The following is a 21,794-nucleotide window of genomic DNA, read 5'->3' as shown; positions in this document are numbered from 1 at the left end:
ATCAAATAGCAAAACCCCCAGTGCAGACTTGACTAATTCTGGGTTTCATCCAGTTTCTCTTCAATCATAAATGCGTACGGGTAAGGTACTCACATCAGACATTATCAGACAAAGCCACCTGGGAAATTCCCACACTGCTTATATCAAACCCAGTGTCTTTCACTGAGGAACAATTACTGAAGTCAGCAATGCCATCCTTCAATGAACTAATGGGTGAGTTTTCTCCTGCACTCTGCTTTATTCACAGATTGTTTCCCCCTATTGCTTCCTTGCCACTTAAGCTCTCCCTGCACCACTTACTACTTTTCAGACAGCAGCACAGACAGACAACAGGCGTCACTGTTCTAACAAACTGGCATCTTTACCAGCACAGGCAGTCAATACTCCCTCATCAGCAGTTCAGAGAATGTGCATCAGGAAGGTATGGTAATGGCAAAAAGAGGGGAGATACACACTGAAAGAAAGAAACAAACTCAACAAAGAGAGACATTCAGAAATGTGTCAAGGTACAGGCAGATATATAGAAAGAGCCAGAGAGAAAAATCCAGAAAAACATGAAGAGTTTGAAAGTGATAGATGGAAACAGAACTAGCATAGGGCAGGACAGAATAAAAAGAGAGACTGCTAGGCTGAGACAGCTGGAGAGAATGACACATGATAACGTTACATTGAGAAGCAATCGGATGCAAAGCAATGTACCATTTGTCTGCTTGTATCTCGATACAGACTTTTAATGATCACTTCAGAGTTGGAACTTATCTTGGTCAAACTGCCTGTGCTGGTGTGTTAAAACTGATTTAAATCCAGTGAATGAAAATGCAAATAATAGTAAAAAGAGTCAAAAATTCGTGCAATCCTTTACAAATACATATTTACTACCACAGTTGTACTATACGTCAAAATATTTTTTAATTTTATTCAAATTCTGAAAAAGTATTATACAACTCTAAACCCGATCTGTTAGAAAATAGTTGGGTGATTGCCTTTAAAATGCAATTGTACAAATTCACCAGAAATTCTGCATATTTCAACATAAACTAGAAATCTTGGAACCAAGGAAGATTCCTAAAGGCAAAGTAGAAAGTAGTATTCCAAATACCTATGTAGCTATTTCTAAAGTTATGGATCGGCAGAAAGTTCACTTTTCTTGGAGCCAAGGGACCAACAACATGGAACACACTTGGTTTGCAAGAGAGCCGAGTGAGGAGTTAATTACTGAGAAAATGTGTCAAACATGGGGCAGATTTTCAGCCTTTGTTTTCTGGAACTCAGAGTCATAGAGCTATACAGCATAACTGATCCTTCGGTCCAATTCATCTATACCAGCCAGATAGCCTAAATTAATCTATTCCCGTTTGCCAGCATTTGACCCATATCCCTCTGAAGCCTTCCTATTCATATACCCATCCAGATACCTTTTAAATATTGTTATTGTACCAGCCTTCACCACTTCCATATATGTACCACCCTCGTGAGAAAGTTGTCCCTCAGGTCCCTTTTAAATCTTTCCCCTCTCATCTAGCCCTATGCCCTCTAGTTTTTGGACTCCCCTAGCCTGAGGAAAAAGCCTTGGCTATTCATTCTAACCATGCCCCTCATGATTTTATAAACTTCTATAAGATCACCCTTCAGTCTCCAATGCTCTAGGGAAAACAACCCCAGCCTCTCCCTATCACTCAAACCTTCCAACCGTGGCAACATCCTTGTAAGTCTTTTTTGGAGCCTTTCAAGCTTTGTACCATCTTTCCTGAAGCAGGGAGACCAGGATTGAATGCAATATTCCAAAACTGGCCAAACTAATGTCCACTACAGCCACAACATAACATCTCAACTCCTAACTCACTGCACTGACCAATACAGGAAAGCACACCCAATGCCTTCTTCACTATCCTGTCTACCTGCCTCAACTCTGGTCATGATGTCCAGTCCATCACTTCCTTCATCTTAGAGTTATTTCTACCCAGTCTTAAACAAGGCAAGAAGCACTTTACATCAGATCTGACCTTCTGACCGTCTGACCCTGCTCGTTGCAGACTTTTTGATGCTCACAGGGGAGACAGGTGAATTTACATTACTGCCATCACACTGCTGCTCAAAATCAGTCAGCATGACCAGTGGTGGCTTTAGGGAGGATGGGGATTGGTAACAGGAAACAAGGCTGCAGAACCGTGAAGTGAGAGTAGAGGGCAAAATTCTTGAGGCTGAAAGCCAGGCCCATGGAGCAGGGCCAGGATTCCAGAAGCAAGGCTGGTGAGGCCAGTGAGGACTGAATCTGGGGACTGTCCGGGGGTTGGGGGTAAGACCATAAGAAAGGTTGTGTGGAAGCGGCAGAGGAAAAGTTGGCAGCAGGGGCAGTGCAACAGAGAGGGGAGAGATGAGAAAGAGGGGCTGCGAAAGGCCAAACAGACCTGCAAAGAGGAGAATAGTTTGAAAGTGGAGATAGATGGAGAAAAAGGGAGAAGGTAGTTTTAAGCCTTCCAACAAAACTTTGTTAACGTGAAGTCTCTAGATTATAGCTGTAGACGATTAGCAGCCACTATGTTGTGGAGAAAAGATTCTATGGCGATGAATGCTGCATAAATTGTATCATTCAATATGAAATTGTACTATTAAAAATTAAAAAAAATTTGCATGTAGACATTATCACATTTCAAAATATCCAAGAAAAAAAATTACTTCAGGCACTGTGTCCGAGTTCAAGACAAAGCATGCAACTGTTCAGCTGCAGCCTCAGATGCCTACGAGAAACAGGTTTAGGGTGACGCATTTTATCTGAATAACTGCGTCAGTTTGTTTTGAAAAGCATTTTTGCTAACAAATATTAATAATTGCCCCTATTAAAACCGTGTCATGTCTTCAAAGTTAATGTTCTCCTTGCTTGGCTTTACATTTAATGGAGTGACGATTTTTGGGGATATTGATAAATTCTTCTAATTCTTCCTTTGAGAGAGTCCAAATCCCCCATTTAGCAACAGAAATACAGATGGTCGTGTTAGTAAGTGATCACATTACCAAAGGAGCTTGCAAAACTGAAAAAAAGTAGCCACTAAAAACAAAAAGCTCCAACCAAAAATCAAAAAGGTAGCTCTCAAGGAATGTCAGGAAGGCCTCAGAGTCAGATGTACAGCATGGAAACAGATCCTTCAGTCCAACTCATCCATGCTGACCAAATATCCCAACCCAATCTAGCCCCATTTGCCAGGACCCAGCCCATATCCCTCCAAACCCTTCCCATTTATATACCCATCCAGATGCCCTTTCACATGTGGTAATTGACCCAGCTTCCACCACTTCCTCTGGCAGCTCATTCCATACACGTATCAACATCTGCATGAACAACTTGCCTCTTAGGTCTCTTTTATATCTTTCCCCTTACCCTAAACCTATGCCCTCTAGTTCTAGACTTGCCCTACCCCAGCGAAAAGACTTTGTCTATTTATTCTATCCATGCATCTCATGATTTTATAAACTTCTGTAAGATCACCTCTCAGCCTCCGACGCTCCAGGGAATACAGCCCTGGACGATTCAGCCTCTTCTTGCAGCTCAAATCCTCCAACCCTGGCAACATCCTAATAAATCGTTTCTGAACTCTTTCAAGTTTCACAACATCCTTCCGACAGAAAGGAAACCAGAATTGCACGCAATATTCCAACAGTGGCCAAACCAATGTCCTGTACAGTCACAACGTGACCTCCCAACTCCTATACTCAATGCTCTGACCAGTAAAAGAAAGCATACCAAACGCCTTCTTCACTATCCTATCTACCTGTGACTCTACTTTCAAGGAGCTATGAACTTGCACTCCAAGATCTCATGTTTAGCAACATGCCCTAGGATCTTACTATTAAACGTACAAGTCCTACTCAGATTTGCTTTTTCAAAATGCAGCAGCTCGCATTTATCTAAATTAAATTCCATCTGCCACTTCTCAGCCCATTGGTTCATCTGATCATGATCCTGTTGTAATCTGAGGTAGCCTTCTTCGCTGCCCACTACACCTCCAAGTTTGGTGTACTTTGGGATAAAGGAATATTTTGAGGCCTGAAACATGAACCTCAGACTGCCATAGACACAGACACAGATAATTCAACTTTACATTGCTGTTGACGCAGACTCTCCAGACTCATGCATCAATACAGAAACATAGTTCTACTAACAGTCTGATGAACAACTAAAAGGATAGCAACTAGATTCTGTGTCCAAAATAGGCTTATTTAGTTAAAGCAATTTTTTGATTAATATCAACCAATCTGTGCTGGCTTGTCTCACACAAGTGACAAAGTGCTGCATTGCAAAGAATATGGTCATCGGGACTGTGTACACTTTCTCTGTATATAACCCGTCATGTGAGGAGCACACAGCTGCTCTTGCAAGCAAGGCAACTCTATTATAAAGATCAATGCCACTTCCTGATGGCTCCAGTGATAAATACTGCTTTAGATAAAAAGAACCCCAGTTTCAGACTCTGCCATGCATTTGTGTGCAGCCATTGTCTGTTTAGTACTACGGGAAAAAAGGAAAGCAGATTCCTACTTCTTGTCAGCAGTCAGTCCATTCTGGAAAATGGGCAGCAGCCAAAAATGACTGCCAATGATGATCATTATAAACATGCCAACTAGGAGGAAAGACTAGAGTGGGAACACAAAGATTGAAGGAATGGGGAAGGAACGAGAGTGGTGACGTGGGCTGGGGGAAAGGAAATTCAGCTGCTATGATCAGTGCTTTGGGAAGAAGAACTTAGGAACACAGTGTTTTTGGGATAGATCACAGAATCCCTACAGGTGGAAGCAGAACATTTGGCCCATCAAGTCCACACTGACCCTCCAAAGAGCAGCCCTCCCATAACCACCCCCAACCCTACCCCTGAAACCCTGCATTCCCAATGGTTAATCCGGCTAGCCTACATGCTCCTGGATACCATTGCCAGACTACCGAATGTGCACATCTTTGGAGAAAAATAGAACACCCACGTGGACACGGGAAGAATATGCAAAGTCCACACAGACCAAGGCTGGAATCGAACCTGGGTCCCAGGTGCTGTAAGGCAGCAATGATAACCTCTGAGCTGCCCCACAGAAGAGACGAAGAGGCAGCCATGGTGCATTGGGTTGTAGTGAGAAAGGATGTGTGCTGACTTTAACAGAGAGGATAAAGGGAGCAAATGAGAGGGAGAACAGGGAGTGAGAGAGAGATGGTTAAGGAAGCAAATGTACCAACTTTAATTAAAAAGGTTGGAGAGAATGTATTAGCTTTAACAGAGTAATAATCCACATAACATTGCCCAGCACAAACCTGACTGCGGTGAACCATGGTCTACTAAGCAAGGTTCAAATCCATTACTTTCCAAACTAAAACTATTTTTCCTGTTAATAAAACATCCAAGCTAGTGTCGGAAAGAAGCTTCAAAATGTAAATTAAGATAGCTCACTCCTGAATAGCAAATTGCAATCAAAGTGCATCGATCATGTGGAAATAATTTTTAGCTCCAAAAAAAAAGGTCAGTCTTGAATTTCCTGCTCACTTTCACAAAGGAAGAATATATGTGCTTTCCTTAGATCCCAATTGCTTACAACCTGGCAAATGCCAGTAAAATTGGCAAGAAATTCTGGCGTAAATTCCCTTTTGCAAAGTGGACATTATAATAGGTTATTCTGTAACTACAGGAAATTCAGAACCATTCATTTTAAATGAAAACAAAAGCAACTGCAAAGGCAGATTCCGAGATACTGGAATCACAGCAAACGTACATGTGAGTCTTAACACTTTTAGGAGGGGAGCAATGGCAAGGGTCAGAGATACTGGCCACAAGTTGTGCTTTCTGCATTTGTATTTCGCCCTTAGGCTTTCACACATGCTCCTTTAACTCCTAAATAAATAAAGAGAAGATTGGATTTATCAAAATGTTAAACCACAAAACTCCACTAACTTGTTTTCACAAGTCACAGGTTCGTCAACAAGACACAGCTCAAGTTCCCAGACTGTCTCCGAATTTGAGGTTGTTGGTCAGATATATGAAGTTGGTTTTCTAAATCTGCTGACTGGAGGCTCTCAAAAAGTATGACCTTTTGGAAAATTATTTGAGGACAACTAACAATCATTAAATTAGACTCCATAAAGAGTTTGCATCTTCAAGAAAGGAAAGGTCAACACTGGGGTTGGGGAGGTGATTTCTACAGGAAGCAGCTTCAGGCAATCTAGATATGGCTTTGTAACACATTGTGCTGAATGTTTCCCATTTCACTACTGGAGATAAGGACTTCTGGGAAGTTCCCGGTTACTCCTGCCAGCACAAAATTAAACTGAAATCAGGTGGCCTCGAATCATAAACTTGCAGACACAGCTTTATTAGATGACTAGGTAAAAACAATGACTGCAGATGCTGGAAACCAGATTCTGGATTAGTGGTGTTGGAAGAGCACAGCAGTTCAGGCAGCACCCAAGGAGCAGTGAAATCGACGTTTCGGGCAAAAGTCCTTCATAAGGAATAAAGGCAGTGAGTCTGAAGCGTGGAGAGAGGCTTCAGGCTCACTGCCTTTATTCCTGATGAAGGGCTTTTGCCCGAAACGTCGATGTCGCTGCTCCTTGGATGCTGCCTGAACTGCTGTGCTCCTTTATTGGATGACTGTCAAATTGAAGACATTGGGATAATAAACAGTTGCATCTATGGGATACCTAATGGGTAGAGGTTACTTTTCCAAATGCAGAGGTAAAGTGACATGAATCACGACCGCAGTGGTCAGCAGATAGGCAGTGCACATCTGTCCATCCAAAACAGATTGTTAAATTGACATTGGCTGTAAATTTGCACTGTTTTGTGTTATTGGCTATGGAACATGGGTGTCATTGGCTGCAGCCAGTATTTATTTTCCATCCCTAGTGCCCTTGAGGTGGTAGTAAGCTGCCTTTTCAAACTACTGCAGTCTACTTGTGAGGGGAGCCCCCACAGTGCTGTTAGGGAGGAAGCTGCAGGATCGTGACTCATGGAAAGTGAAGGAATAGCAATACATTGCCAAAGCAGGGTAGCGAATGGCTTGGAAGACTACTTGCACATGGTTGTACGCCCATGTATCTGCTGTCCTTGTCCTTTTAGATAGTACTGATCATGGGCTAGAGGTGCTGTCTGAGGAGCCTTGGGGAATTTCTGCAGTGCATTTGGAGATCCTGCACACTATTGCTACAAAGTATCAGTGGCGCAGGGAGTAAATGTTTGTGGATGTGGTGTGCGTCAAGAGGGCTGCTTTACGGTTTGATGTCAAGCTTTGAGTGTTACTGGTGTTGCACTCATCCAGGCAAGTGGGGAGTATTCCATCACACTCTGATCTGTGCCTTGTTGATAGCAAACAGGCTTTGGAGAGTCAGGTGGTGAGGTACTCACTGCACAATTCTTAGCCTCTGACCTGCTCTCATAGCCACAGTGTTTACATGGCTAATCCAATTCAGTCCAGGGTTGTTGGTAACCTCCAGATCCCAGAAGATTGACAGTTCAGTCTCAGTAATAGTGATGCCATTGAATGTCAAGGGGTGATGGTTAGATTCTCTTGTTGGATATGGTCATTGCCTTGTGTGGTGTTAATGACACTTGTCAGCTTAATCCTGGATATTGCCAGGTCTTGCTGCATACAAACATGACTGCTTCAATATCTGAAAAGCAGTAGTCAGAAATTGTGCTGAGCACTGTGCAATCATCAGTGTATATCTTCAATTCTGACCTTATGATACATGGACGGGCATTGAAGCAGCTGAAGATAGATGGGCCTAGGGCACTGCTCTGGGGAATTTCTGCAGAGCTGCCCCAGAGCATGTTAAAAGGACAAACGTGTGAAATTAAAAGAAAGGAAAAAACACTACGGTGGCAAGAGTAGGGAATTTCAATTACTTGAATATTAACTGGAATATTGTGTGTACAAAAGGTAGAGTCCACAGAATTCTGAAACTGCATTCATGAAAACTATTTTTAAGCCTGAATATGGCAAGTCCCAACAAGGGGAGCAGTTGGAGGCAGTTTTTTAGATTTAGGGAATGAAAGTGGACAGCTGGATGGGTATTTCTGTAGTACTGATCATGCAAGATGATCAGAATGGACACAACACTCCACTTCAATGATGTAAATTTCCCTGATTTTCACTCCACAATGCTTTAGTGAGGGTGACATTGACTTTAGGCTGCTGGATAAAAATGGGCAACACTGATTTAGAAGCCTGTTATTTAACATGTGAACATGTATCTAAGTGTAACATCCACTATTGCCCACTGTACACCATTCAAACACCACTCTGCATTATGCATACTGACCTATTTGTAGTTGTCCATTTTGCACTTACAATCAAGATGCTTTTCTTCTTCACTGTCTTTAAGGATAACAATAATTAGAATAAAGCCCCAATAGTTTCATTGCAATTCTACTGGATTTGATTGCACCTGTTTTGAAACGACATGTGATTTGTTACCACAGTTGCAAAAGATTAGCCCAAATCCTCCCTGTGCACCTGCTCCATGCCTGGCCCTTAACAGATTCAGGCAGCAGGCAGTGGAGGGGATCATAATTGCAGATTCTGTGGATATGTTTGTGTCTGGGTGTCACTGGAGAGGCAGCATGACAGCCTCAATGCTTTTAGAGAAAGGTGACCTCCATAGGGGGTGGAATGCTTTATCTCTCCTCCCAACTCCTTTGGGCTGAGGTCTCCCCCTCATCAGTGGGCAGTACCGCACTACCCTTAATGGTCTCTGCAAATAAATTGAACAATTAGAAACTCTGGTGACTTACTGGTGTGGTTACTAGGTGAAAAATATCACAAGCGCTTTGGTGGTAGGAAAAGCCATTCCATTATGTGTGGTAGTACTTATGGATATTACAAAAAAAAGCCCAGTTTCACTGTGCAATATAGAAAACATTGCTGTCTCTAATCTCCAGGTTGAGATTGTGAAATCCATGAAGAAAAACACAGGATGTCAAGATTTAGCTCCTGATGCACCAGCTGAAGCACCCACTCCTGTGAAATAGCCCTAAATTTATCATTTGTTGTGATCCTGTTTTTTCGTGAGAAAGCTCTGCCAAACCATGACTGCTCGGAGTGTGAATCCATTTGTGACAGAGATACCCAGTGACCACTCATTAATATTAGCAGTGGGCACAAACACTGGCTCAGCACTACACAAATGGAGGAGGTCGGCAAACGCTGGTTTGTCGTCAATTAATCAGTGTCTGAGGGCTGCTTTCTGGAACATGCTAATGTGGAGTCTCTTCGCTTTCCCCCCACCCTCTGGAGCAATATGATGTTCTTTGTTCACAGTACATTGTTCAAATCATTGCTCAAGCTCACCTTCCCTTGTGCTAAAACTCAAATGAGCAGCGTGTGAACATGAGAACAGGACATCGGTTGAAAAAAAATGTCTATCGTACCTTATTCCTGCGACCCTAACATCAGTTCCCGGAGCAAAGATCATCACCAGGGACAATTCGCTCATGTAGAAACTTTGCGAATGACTCTCAGGGCTGATAATTGACTTGTTATATATGTATTTCTGAATGCCCTCTGATTGAGCTTACCTCTTGCAACATGGAAGGCATCTCACAGGGATCAACGCATAAAGAAAGCTTCAGCCAGCTGCGAGCTCCTCTTCAAATCTCACTTCTCTCCTTAAGCTGACTCTCAGACCGCGAAAAGTTCCCAGAGACACATCTCCCGCACGAAGCTAGGGCCATGTCGCCGGTTTGAAAGGACAGAGCGGGGCGGTGGGTGGACGGTGGAGCTCGCCTGAGGAGGAGCAGCAGCAGCAGCTGCTGGGGGATGTTCACTCGGAGAATGTCTCTCCTCCCAGGCACGGGAGAGCAATCTTTTCCCCGAAGCCTTTTTTTCCCCCCCACCCTTCTCCTTCCGCACAGCTCCTGCTGCTGTTTTGTGTCTCTCGAGCACAAACGAAGAGGGGAATAGAACTACGAAAACAACTTCACTGGGAGAGAGTCAGAACACACGCTGACTTACGGGTATAAACATCCCCAAACTGTCCAGCTGTCTGAGAGCCTGTGACAGGAAATACCGGCGCACAGCCAGAGCTGGGAGGAATCAGGGCATGCAGCAAAACGTGGCCAGGATTTCAGCGTCAGGGATTAGGAATGGAGAATCCCTGTCTGTTTAAAGTCGCATTTCTTCTTACTTACATCTATTTATTATACGTTTCACAAAAGACTGATTTGCTTTCTTCGTATTTATAAAAAGTCGTCGCGTAAACTGCTACACACAATGCCAGTAGATCGAGAGAGTCTGGAATCGAGTTGCATTCCCTTTCCCCCCCAACCATTGTCACTTTGCTCTCATACTCACATCTCCATCCTCGACCTGCTGCAGTGTTTCATTGAAGTTCAACACAAGCCAGAGAAACCGTAATTCCCAATTATGGGGAAAAAAAAATGCAAGGGTGAGATAAGAAGAAAACTTTATCACACACTATGTAGTTAGGGTATAGAATGCATTGCCTGAAAATGCAGTGGAAGCAGGTTCAATTGAGGCATTGAATAGAGCATTGGATAGTGTGCAAATTTACAGGGAAAAGGTAGAAGACTGACATGAGGTAATGATGCTCATTTGAGGAACTGGTGCAGGTCTGTTGGGCCAAATGGCCTTCATTGCTGTCACAATTTTTGCAGCCTTCTGGACTTAACATTAAATTCAATGATTTCAGACCAAGAAATCTCTGTCCTTCATTTTAAATGTACTTTGCCATGTCCCAGCCTTAATATTTTAATCATGATTTAGTTTTCATACAGGGAATTCATTATTCAATTTGCAGTGGATTTGGTTACCCTTTATTACGGAGAAGATTTTTCATTTTAGCTCCCATGTTAGTGAAGAACAGACTGTCACCTGTCTTTTCAGACACAAGGGATGGTATTCATTGGAGAAGACAGGGATCTTGCCTGTCATGCAGAGAGCCAGTTAAAGCCACCTTTTTACAGAAGGCCTGACATATTTAGTGCTACACTGGATCCCAGCCTACAAATGAATGATGGTAGAAAGTATATCCACGTCCATGAATTTGAGTTCAAAACAGACTAGTCTAAGAGAGGGTAAGGTCAATAACTATCTTCAGGTTTGGGCTTCTTTATAATATTGTTTATTACTTAGTAAACACCACAATACATGAGTTAAAGCAGGTTCTAATATTACTGTTACATTATAGAAAGGCTATCCATAAAACTCACTACCTAATGCTGGTCTATGTATTCCACAAACCTTTCTTTACATGGTTCTAACACTCACATGCATGACTTCTGGCTTTTACCTAACTCTCCATGTGTTTCTCGCTTAACTCTGCCCATGCAATACTATTTGTGCCCAGTGAAGCTCCATGATAGTCTCACAAGTTTGCTGCAGGGTCTTAAAGCCTGTACACAACAAGAGGAACTGCGCAGTGCTGATTGAAAGGTCGCAAAGCAAGGCAGGCAGCAGGTCGGCAGGTTGACATCAAGGCGAGGGGAGTCTCTCACTGGGGTCCCCATTTCCCGATGCTGGGTCACACAATGAAGCACTCGGTTTACTTCCTGAGTTCCCTGCATGGCAAGCTGCCCTAAGGAAATGGGATGAAGCCCCTACTTAATTACCCACTTTAGTGCTTCCATTGTCAACAAGGCATGAAGGCTATCGATGGACCTTCCTCCCACGGACTTAATTGGTCAGGAAGTGGGAATGTGGAAGAGTCCCTGCCCACCACATTCCCCTGATTAAGTGCCCCCATTATACCAAACCCGTCATGATAAGAGAACATTAAATTCTGTTCAAAAACACCAACCCTTTGTTCACGTAGGTACACATCTTCAGAAACTCCTCCTGTGGAAATGTGTTTTGTTCTCATTGAGCCACTATCAGGGCAACAGATGAGAAATGGAAGCATTTTAAATCCCAATTTGCATGCCTCCATTCTGTCATGGCCTTTCTGCAATTTCCTAGCAGCAATGAGTTAGGGAGAATGTTGCTGTAGTTCAGCTGGGGGCTGAAGAACCAAAACTAGGTTTTCCTCAGTCCTGTTTAAGATAGCATTCCGAGTTGTAAACTGCTGGCAAGTGCTGCAGTGATATATCACGCAGATTGGCCCATGGACATAGACATCATTGCAAAGGCCAGCAATGTTATGACAGGAGACAGAAGACTGCTGGGTACCTGGCCCCTGAACCATTTAGGAAACAGAATTCATATATGAGGGCTATAATTAACAGGATTCACCCAGAGGGACCACAAAAAAAGTGCACACACTCCATTTTATTTGCAAAAATTGAGAATCCTCCATTTTACTCTCAGAAGGTGCAATTGTCCATTTTGACTGCAGAAACATGAGAAAACCTTCCAGTACAGCAGTACACAGTCAAAACGTCTTTTAAGCATAGAAACTAAATAAGCCCATTGGGAAGACACAGAGCATAAGTAACATTGCTAGGAAGACTTAATGTCAAAGAGGGGACAAACAGAATTCTGAAGTGGACATTTTGGAAAAAATAATTCTTAAGATACAGAATTGTTACCAAATTAGGTACTAAATCAGATGATGAGCACATTTGTACACCTCTAAACACTGTTTGAGGGTTTAGCTGATGATGTTATAGCTCATCAAGATATAAAAAATGCAAAAGATACTTTAGAAGAACTATTGAGAGTCCTTGGCAATTACTTTAACCTCAGAGCAAATAACATTTTTGAAAGAGCAAGATTTAACAGGAGAGTTCAGCACCTTAGAAACCACATATATTTTCATTAATGATCCCTGCACATTAGTAGAAAATGTGACAACAGAGATGTAAAGTCAGAATTTACAAGGGACGGATATTGTTGTTAGATTTGCTAATGGGGTTTTGACAAAACTAAAAGCCTTTGAGATGATCAGTGAAGCAGAAGTTCAGAAGCATTTCAGGTCACTCCTAAGAGAAGAGCAACCTTACCACCAGAGACAGCAGAATCCATTTGTTTCTTAAAATACCAGACCACTAAAGAAATACCTGAGAAACCAATGCAACAAGCAGGATAGACACCAAATATCTGTCGGTGCTGTGGACAAAGGAAAATTCATAGGCACAAACAGTGTCTAGCTATTAAAAAGGTTAATTCTGTTTCATTTTCAGAAAATATGCAAAATCGGGCACAGTCACAAAGCAGGAAGAAATCAAATAGGTACTTAAACAAAGAAGCTAATGAGATGGAACAAGTTATGATAGAAGAAAAGCCAAAGTTATTCATAAGGAAAATAGATGATTCAAACTTAAATATCTTGCCAAAAGGCTATGTCAATGGATACCTCACTAGTTTTAAGATGGTGTCACTATATTATCTGATTGTGTACTATGGCTGAAGACACTGTGCATAGTTGACAGTAATGTAACTTCATGCTTCAAGGTGTATAGGACTTAAGACAATTCTCCAAGACCTTGCGTGTCACATTATATAGAACCTTTACATACTTCCCAATCAAGAATTCTCCAGTTTGAGCAGGATTTTGAGTCTTGCCCTTAACCTTCTTCGACAGGTCGAAGAGATTAAGCAACAAAACATAAAATTCTCTTTGGAAAGGAGGACACCAAATTATTTCATTCATTCATTGGCAATCCCTGGCAGATGAGGATGATTCTCTTCCACTCTCAGGGTGAGTCCATAGGTGGCTGTGCAGAACAATATAGCTACCGCAGGCTCTGTTACACTCGGGACAGAGGGTGGTTGCAGGAAGTGGTAGAACATTGGTGCAGCAGCGTGCTCCTTTCGCTGTTTTTGCCTGGCTTTTGCTTTTTTCCAAAGACAATTTTTGAGGTGCCTGATGCTTTCCCAGAAGCTTCTCCTCCATTTTGGATGGTCTTGGGCCAGTGATTCCCAGATGTCTGTGGGAATGCCGCAGTTTGCCAGTGAGGCCTTGAGGGATCACTGACGTGTTTCCTCTGTCCACCTGAGGCTCGCCTGTCATTTCGAAGCTGGGAGTAGGGCACCTGCTTGTAGAGCCTTATGTCGATCACACAAATGGTGTGCCCAGCTCATCGTAGGGTGGTCAGTGCCTCATTACTGGGGATGTTGGCTTGGTCAAGGACGTTGGTATTGGTGTGTCTTTCTTCTCAATGGATTTGCAGAATCTTGCGCAGGCAGCATTAGTGGTACTGTCCCAGCATCCTGAGGTGTCTGCTGTAGATAGTCCGTGTCTCAGTCCCATATAGGAAGGCAGGAATGACCACAGCTCTGAAAACCATGATCTTGGTGTCTGATTTGATGTTTCGTCAGGCAGCTGAAGACTGTGCTAGCACACTGGAGGCGGTGCTGGATCTTTTCATCAATAACTGTTTTGGCCAACAGGACACTCCCAAGGTACTGGAAGTGGTCAATGTTCCCGGTGATCTTGATGATCAGAGGTTCACCCTACAATGCCAGGCCAGGTTGCTGGAGGACCTTCATCTTTTGAATGTTCAGGGTGAGGCCCATGCTCTCAAATGCCTCTGTAAAGATGCTAGTGATGGTCTGGAGTATTTTCTGAGATTGCACATACTCAAGCATCATCTGCATGCTGCAGCTCGATGACACTGGTTGGGGTGACTTTGGTTTGGCTTGAAGGCAGCAGAGTAAAAAGTGAGGTCTGCAGATGCTGGAGATCAGAGCTGAAAATGTGTTGCTGGTTAAAGCACAGCAGGTTAGGCAGCATCCAAGGAACAGGAAATTCGATGTTGATTCCTGATGAAGGGATCTGGCCCGAAACGTCGAATTTCCTGTTCCTTGGATGCTGCCTAACCTGCTGTGCTTTAACCAGCAACACATTTTCAGCTCTTGAAGGCAGCAGAGGTTGAATAATTTCCTGCAGCTTCTGTAAATTAGCTCCACTCCAGCAGGGAACTTTCCAGTGGTGAGGTGATGCATTACAGTGAGGTAGATTGAGAAAAGTATTGGGATGATGAGGCAGCCCTGATTGACAGCGGTCCCAATGGGGGATGGGACGATGGTGGAGCCATTTCTTGTTACCACGATTTCCATGTCATCATGGAGGAGGTGGAAGCATGGTGACAAACTTCACGATGCAATCAAAGTGGAGGAGGATGCTCCATAATGCTTCCTAATTGACAGTGTCAAAGGCCTTTGCAAGGTCAAAGAGGGCTATGTACCAAGGTAGGTTATTTTCTCTGCATTTCTCCTGCAGCCGTTGCACGGTGAAAATCAAGTCCATTGTGCCCCTCCATGGCCAAAAGCCCAGTAATTTCATAACACCCTCTGAGCCCAGAGATTTTCATTTTTATTAATAACACCGGAGACCCCAGTTTCAGTGCTTTCATAAACGTCCCAAGCCCAGTAATTTTATAACACCCTCCCAGCCCAAATTATTTAATTGATTGGGGGAGCAATATGAATACAGTATCACACTAAAGGAAGGTAGTAAATCTCCACGCCTATATGCAGTCACGAAGGTTCTGCAGTCTTTAGTGTGAAACACGTTGCAAAACAATTTGAAAAGGAGACTAGAATGAGCATCATTTCCCTAATAATGAAATCAACTGACAAACATTCAGATCTGGTTACTATACCCAAATCCAATGGGTCCTTCTGAATTTGCTTTGATCTCATGCTGCTCAACAAGATGATGTTAAATGCACGGAATTAGCATCAAGAGGATATTTGTCAAAGGATCAGGCAAATGATGAAGTCCATGGATGCCCTAGTCTACGCCAATCTATACTTTCCAACATTATAGCTGCTGATTAAGTTAGAGGCTTTGGAACAGCAATCAGACGGGTGTTGGAAGCTAATGTACTATGCAGCATGGGTATTCTCAGACACAGAGACATGGCATACTGTGATAGAGAAGGAGACCTCCTCAGTTACATGGCTTTGCAAGAGACTTTCTGGGTACATCCTAACGCTGACTGCTTTCTATGAGACAATCCCCTAAACCACTGGTTTCCCCACCAGATAAAACAGTTTTTAAGGCTATCTCCATAGGTACAGAGGTTCTGACTCTGCCTTAGGTCTACCTATAAAACGGTATATTTGTAGCGAAAACTGCAGATGATGGCAGATGACATCTCCAAAGTGAGGGTAGAGTGCCTTACCAGACGCGTCGTTGAGTTTATTTATGGAAGTGAGTCACATATTCAGTCCAGTAATCGGCAAGGCATAATAGGTTCAAACAAATACAACAAAAGCAGAAGAAAGTACAAGAATAGATCACTATTTGGCAATGTTGTGTCAAAGGTTGGCCAGACCAATGCCCTGTAGATTGACCTTAAAGACTTACTTTGAGCACCTACAGAAATTCATGATCATGGAGGACCTGTTAGTGTATGATAAAAGGCTGGTGATTCCAGCTACACTTCAGGAAGATGCCATTGACATCACTTGGAGATCAACACATGCAGGGCCAGAACTCGGTCACTGGTGTGGTGGCCCAGGATCTTAAGGAAATCAAAGATCTTGTGGCCAACTGCAAAACTGCCTCAAATAGCTATTTTCCCCACGACATCATATCCATTTTTGACAGGAAGTCTTACATTACTTGCATTGACTATTTTTCACTATGGATAGAGTTGAAAAGGTTATGTACCCCCACTATAGATATGGTGTCAGAGTCTTGTATGAAGTATTTGCAATGTGCAGTAGCCCCACTATGTGAGTGACATAGATTCACATCCCATAATCTTCTAGGTGACAGAGGTCACAGGTTTAGAGGTTTTCCACAAGAAAGGATGCCAGAGGTAGGTCTATATCCCAAGAAGATAATGGAATTCTGGTGATTCATAATGGTCATGAATGGGCTTTGCTCTTTTGCTCTTGGATGAACCAAGTGTGGTTACAAAAATATAATAATATTACTATCCTCAGCGTGCAAATGTACTTATAACAAGGACCTACCAGGGTGGAATGAGGTCCCAACTCACCACTAACACCCTGGTAAGTTTGTCTCTAAATTTGACCTCTCCACGAGGAAAGTGAAACTTCTACTCCCTCTTAATGTAATCATTCTGCCCTCAAACCTCCCAGTCCTGCATGTCCTCCTTTTTCTTGAGAAATATCCGTTTTAACATCTTGGAGAGGATGGAAACGCTGGAGGGCAACATGGCTTGACAGGATATTATAACATATTGTCGAAGGATGAGAGATGAGGTGTAATGCTGTACATGCTGCCAGGATATTTGCCCTAGCTGAGGTGTCTTGAACATATGGTTGCCTACTCAGAATGCTGGAATGGCCATTTTGAACTGCATTGAAGAGAAATTCCTGCATACAATGGAGCAATTTTTATATTGGCCTGTGCACCTAATCGACACATCTTTGCAGTGTGGCAGCACTTGGAGGAAACCCTGGCGTTCATGGGGAAAACCTGCAAACTCTACACAGACAGCTCGTGGTGAAAGTGAGGACTGCAGATGCTGGAGATCAGAGCCAAGGTTAGAGTGGTGCTGGAAAGGCACAGCAGGTCAGGCAGCATCCAAAGAGCAGAAAAATCGATGTTTTGGGCAAGAGTCCTTCATCATTCCTGACCTCGACACAGACAGCCCGTACCCAAGGCTGGAATTGAACTCAGGTCCGTGGTTCTGTGAGATGGCAGTGGTAACCACTGTGTCACTGTGCAGCCCATTTCTTGGGAAAATAGCAAACTGATAATTCAGATGAGATTAAGTAATAAAAAGATGTAAAAGCATGCAAGTAATGCTGCTCATTAATAAGGCTTCACCTCACTGCTGAAACCTTGGGTGGAAAAATCAAACATTTTCTTTCCAAAGATCAAATATCTCGTTTCTCTGAGGTTGGCACATTTTCCCAATTAGGAGAAAATGAGGACTCACGGTAAGGGCTTATGCCTGAAACATCAACGCTCCTGCTCCTTGGATGCTGCCAGATCTCCTGTGCTTTTCCAGTGCCACACTTTTCAACCCACATTTTCCCAATTGACTTGCCATTGCCGACATAGTTCAGAGCAGGGAAAATTCTGTCTTCATTTTGTTGTCACATCTGTTATGTTTTCTGGATTTAAGAGGTGTCACTCTGAAAAGCAATTAAACCCCAGTTGCAAGCAGCACACTATCAATTTTGTTTGACTAAATGTTAAAACCAACTGATGTCGAATCGTGGCACGGAGTTATAACTATTTTATGGCACGCTTCAGTACGTGCGTAAAGTTACAAGTCAATTCAATTATTCATACTCCAGAAAATGTGTTGAAATATTACAGGAATATTTTGCAGATACCAGCTGCTGTTTTATTCTGCTGTTATTTTTCCCTCAAAGAAATCTGTTTGGAGCATACTGTTATTTTAGAAGCCATCCCAGTGCATTTTACAAAATTGTAAATAGTGCAGTACATTGTCAAAGAAAGAGAGATGAGGTATATTGTTAAGAAGTGTTTGAAGAAGAAGAGGGAGACGGAGAGCCCAGGGGTTTAAGGACGCAGTTCCAGTGGTGAGGCATTGGAAGTCAAAAACATAGCTGTTATTGGTTGGGCCAAGGGAAGATTATATGTATAAGAGGCCAGTGTCTGTACTGTTCTGGAGGATATTAAAGCAGTGGAGATGTGCCAAGGCCTGGAAGGGATTTAAAGATAGGGAAAAGAAATTTCATTTTCATTCATTGGAGTCCCAGTAGTCAATGTAGACTAGTGAGGACCACAATGATAAGCATGTGGTTTGAAGCCAGAACAGATACTGACACCCAGCAATTTAAGTAACCTGAAGTCTATGGAAGGTGGCTCGCGAGGAAAGCAATGGACTGAGTTATAAGAATGTTGGTATTGATGACTATGTTTCAGAGGTAGTGTTAGACAGTCTTTGTGATGAACAGGAAATGGAGCCAAAAGTAAGTTTTAGGTAGAACAGGATACTGAGGTTGTAAATAATATTGTCACCTAAAACAATGATTAGGAAGAAGAGGACAGGCGTAGTTATGATCTTGAGTGAGACCAGCAAATTTTAAAAAGAAATTCGAATTCTCACTTATTAATAAAAGAATTATGTGACAAGTTTTCATATTTTAGACCAAAACTAACTGTGCAAATGCAGGGCAAAACAAATATTACTCGTTCACCATATGTATTTTCTAAACACTTACACTTTAATCCTTAATATCTCAACAGGACATTTCTCATTCTACTTCATTTTTCATTCAAGCGTTTCCCTATACTCGGAGGGCAAAAAGGGGACATGAAATAGCTTTGGCAAATAGAGTTAAGGAGAATCCAAAGGGTTTCTACAAATACATTAAGGACAAAAGGATAACTAGGGAGAGAATAGGGCCCCTCAAAGAACAGCAAGGCGGCCTGGGTGTGGAGCCACAGAAACTGAGGGAGATACTAAATGAGTATTTTGCGTCAGTATTTACTGTGGAAAAGGATATGGAAGATATAGAAAGTAGCGTAATAGATGGTGACATCTTGCAAAATGTCCATATTACAGAGGAGGAAGTGCTGGATATCTTGAAATGCATAAAGGTGGATAAATCCCCAGGCCCTGGTCAGGTGTACCCAAGAATTCTGTTGGAAGCTTTAGAAGTGATTGCTGCGCCTCTTGCTGAGATATTTATATCATCGATAGTCACAGGTGAGGTGCTGGAAGACTGGAGGCTGGCTAACGTGGTGCCACTGTTTAAGAAGGGCGGTAAAGACAGGCCAGGGAACTATAGACCAGTGAGCCTGATGTCAGTGGTGGGCAAGTTGTTGGAGGGAATCCTGAAAGACAGGACGTACATGTATTTGGAAAGGCAAGGACTGATTAGGGATAGTCAACATGGCTTTGTGCGTGGGAAATCATGTCTCACAAACTTGATTAAGTTTTTTAAAGAAGTAACAAAGAGGATTGATGAGGACAGAACGGTAGATGTGATCTATATGGACTTCAGTAAGGCATTCAACAAGGTTCCCCATGGGAGACTGGTTAGCAAGGTTAGATCTCATGGAATAAAGGGAGAACTAGCCATTTAGTTACAGAACTAGCTCAAAGGTAGAAGACAGAGGGTGGTAGTGGAGGGTTGTTTTTTAGACTGGAGGCCTGTGACCAGTGGAGTGCCACAAGGATCGGGGCTGGGTCCTCTACTTTTTGTCATTTACATAAATGATTTGGATGCGAGCATAGGAAGTACAATTAGTAAGTTTGTAGATGACACCAAAATTGGAGGTGTAGTGGACAGCAAAGAAGGTTACCTCAGATTACAACAGGATCTTGATCAGGTGGGCCAATGGGCCGAGAAGTGGCAGATGGAGTTTAATTCAGATAAATGCGAGGCATTGCATTTTGGGAAAGCAAATCTTAGCAGGACTTATACACTTAATGGTAAGGTCTTAGGGACCGTTGCTGAACAAAGGGACCTTGGAGTGCAGGTTCATAGCTCCTTGAAAGTAGAGCCACAGGTAGTTAGGATAGTGAAGAAGGCGTTTGGTATGCTTTCCTTTATTGGTCAGAGTATTGAATACAGGAGTTGGGAGGTCATGTTGCAGCTGTTAAGGACATTGGTTAAGCCACTGTTGGAATTGCGTGCAATTCTGGTCTCCTTCCTATCAGAAAGATGTTGTGAAACTTGAAAGGGTTCAGAAAAGAGTTACAAGGATGTTGCCAGGGTTGGAGGATTTGAGCTATAGGGAGAGGCTGAACAGGCTGGGGTTGTTTTCCCTGGAGCGTCGGAGGCTGAGGGGTGACCTTATAGAGGTTTACAAAATTATGAGGGGCATGGATAGGATAAATAGACAAAGTCTTTTTCCTGGGGTGGGGGAGTCCAGAACTAGAGGGCATACATTTAGGGTGAGAGGGGAAAGGTATAAAAGGGACTTAAGGGGCAACTTTTTCACGCAAAGGGTGGTGTGTGTATGGAATGAGCTGCGAGAGGAAGTGGTGGAAGCTGGTACAATTTCAACATTTAAAATGCATTTGGATGGGTATATGAATAGGAAGGGTTTGGAGGGATATGGGCCGGGTGCTGGCAGGTGGGACTAGATTGGGTTGGGATAGCTGGTCGGCATGGATGGGTTGGATTGAAGGGTCTGTTTCCATGCTGTATATCTCAATGAGTCTATGACTATGACTAGATCTTGAATGTACCTTTATTTCTCCTGGGACAAAACTAAGGTATCCCACAGCTCTCAAGAATTCAGTCTGATCCTTCAGTGTACTTCTATACATTGAAACATGAGATTTGTAGGCCCCTTCAACTGGTATCTGGCTAGATGGCCCTCCACCTTCAATTAAGTGCCTCATGATTGTGAACGAGTCCACTCAAACATGGGCCTCAGCACCTCCTGGCTTAGTGACTTCAAATGCAGTGGATAGTCTTGGCTTCTTACAGCCCTTTACCAGACGTCTGCAGTTTGTAACAAATTCTCTCTGACTGTTTCTCAAAGCTTATCGCAAGCCTTATCCATCTGCTTTTGTTTTTGTCAGAAAAACACACAAGTAAACTCAAAACCATGGGCGCTCAGTGGTTAGCACTGCTACTTCACAGTGCCAGGAACATTGGTTCAGTTACAGCCCAAGTCGACTGTCTGCGTGGAGTGTGCACATTCTCTCTGTGTCTGCATGGGTTTCCTCTTGGTGCTCCAGTTTCCTTTCACAGCCCAAAGGTAGGCAGGTTGGTTGGATAGGCCATGCTCAATTGCCCATTGTGTCCAGGGTTAGGTGGATTAACCATGTTAAATACAGGGTTACAATGATAGGGTAGAGGAGTGAGTTTGTGTGGAATGCTCTTTGGAGAATTCGTGTGGACTTTTTGGGCCAAATGGCTTGTTTCCACACATAAATATTCTATGAAACTTCCCTCTAATCCAGGGCAACATGGCAACCTTGGAATGTTCCCGATAGAGATTTCAA

The 21,794-nt window shown here is 43.0% G+C and overlaps 1 protein-coding gene across 2 annotated transcripts in view; it reads right to left on the bottom strand.

Moving 5' to 3' along the window:
• The window catches only part of LOC132824384 (oxysterol-binding protein-related protein 8-like), a 135,379-nt gene extending 125,334 nt beyond the window's left edge, over positions 1–10,045 (bottom strand). For both annotated transcript variants that reach the window (XM_060838792.1, XM_060838795.1), the window contains exon 1: positions 9,549–10,045. In XM_060838792.1, the coding sequence (XP_060694775.1) occupies positions 9,549–9,569 (21 nt within the window). In that variant the 5' untranslated portion in view covers positions 9,570–10,045. The remainder of the gene's footprint in view (positions 1–9,548) is intronic.
• Positions 10,046–21,794: the final 11,749 nt, after the last annotated feature.

This window comes from Hemiscyllium ocellatum, chromosome 18, assembly GCF_020745735.1.
Source record: "Hemiscyllium ocellatum isolate sHemOce1 chromosome 18, sHemOce1.pat.X.cur, whole genome shotgun sequence".
Lineage (NCBI taxonomy): Eukaryota > Metazoa > Chordata > Chondrichthyes > Orectolobiformes > Hemiscylliidae > Hemiscyllium > Hemiscyllium ocellatum.
The sequence above is the reverse complement of the archived record's forward strand: the minus strand, read 5'-3'. Positions and strand labels throughout refer to the sequence as shown.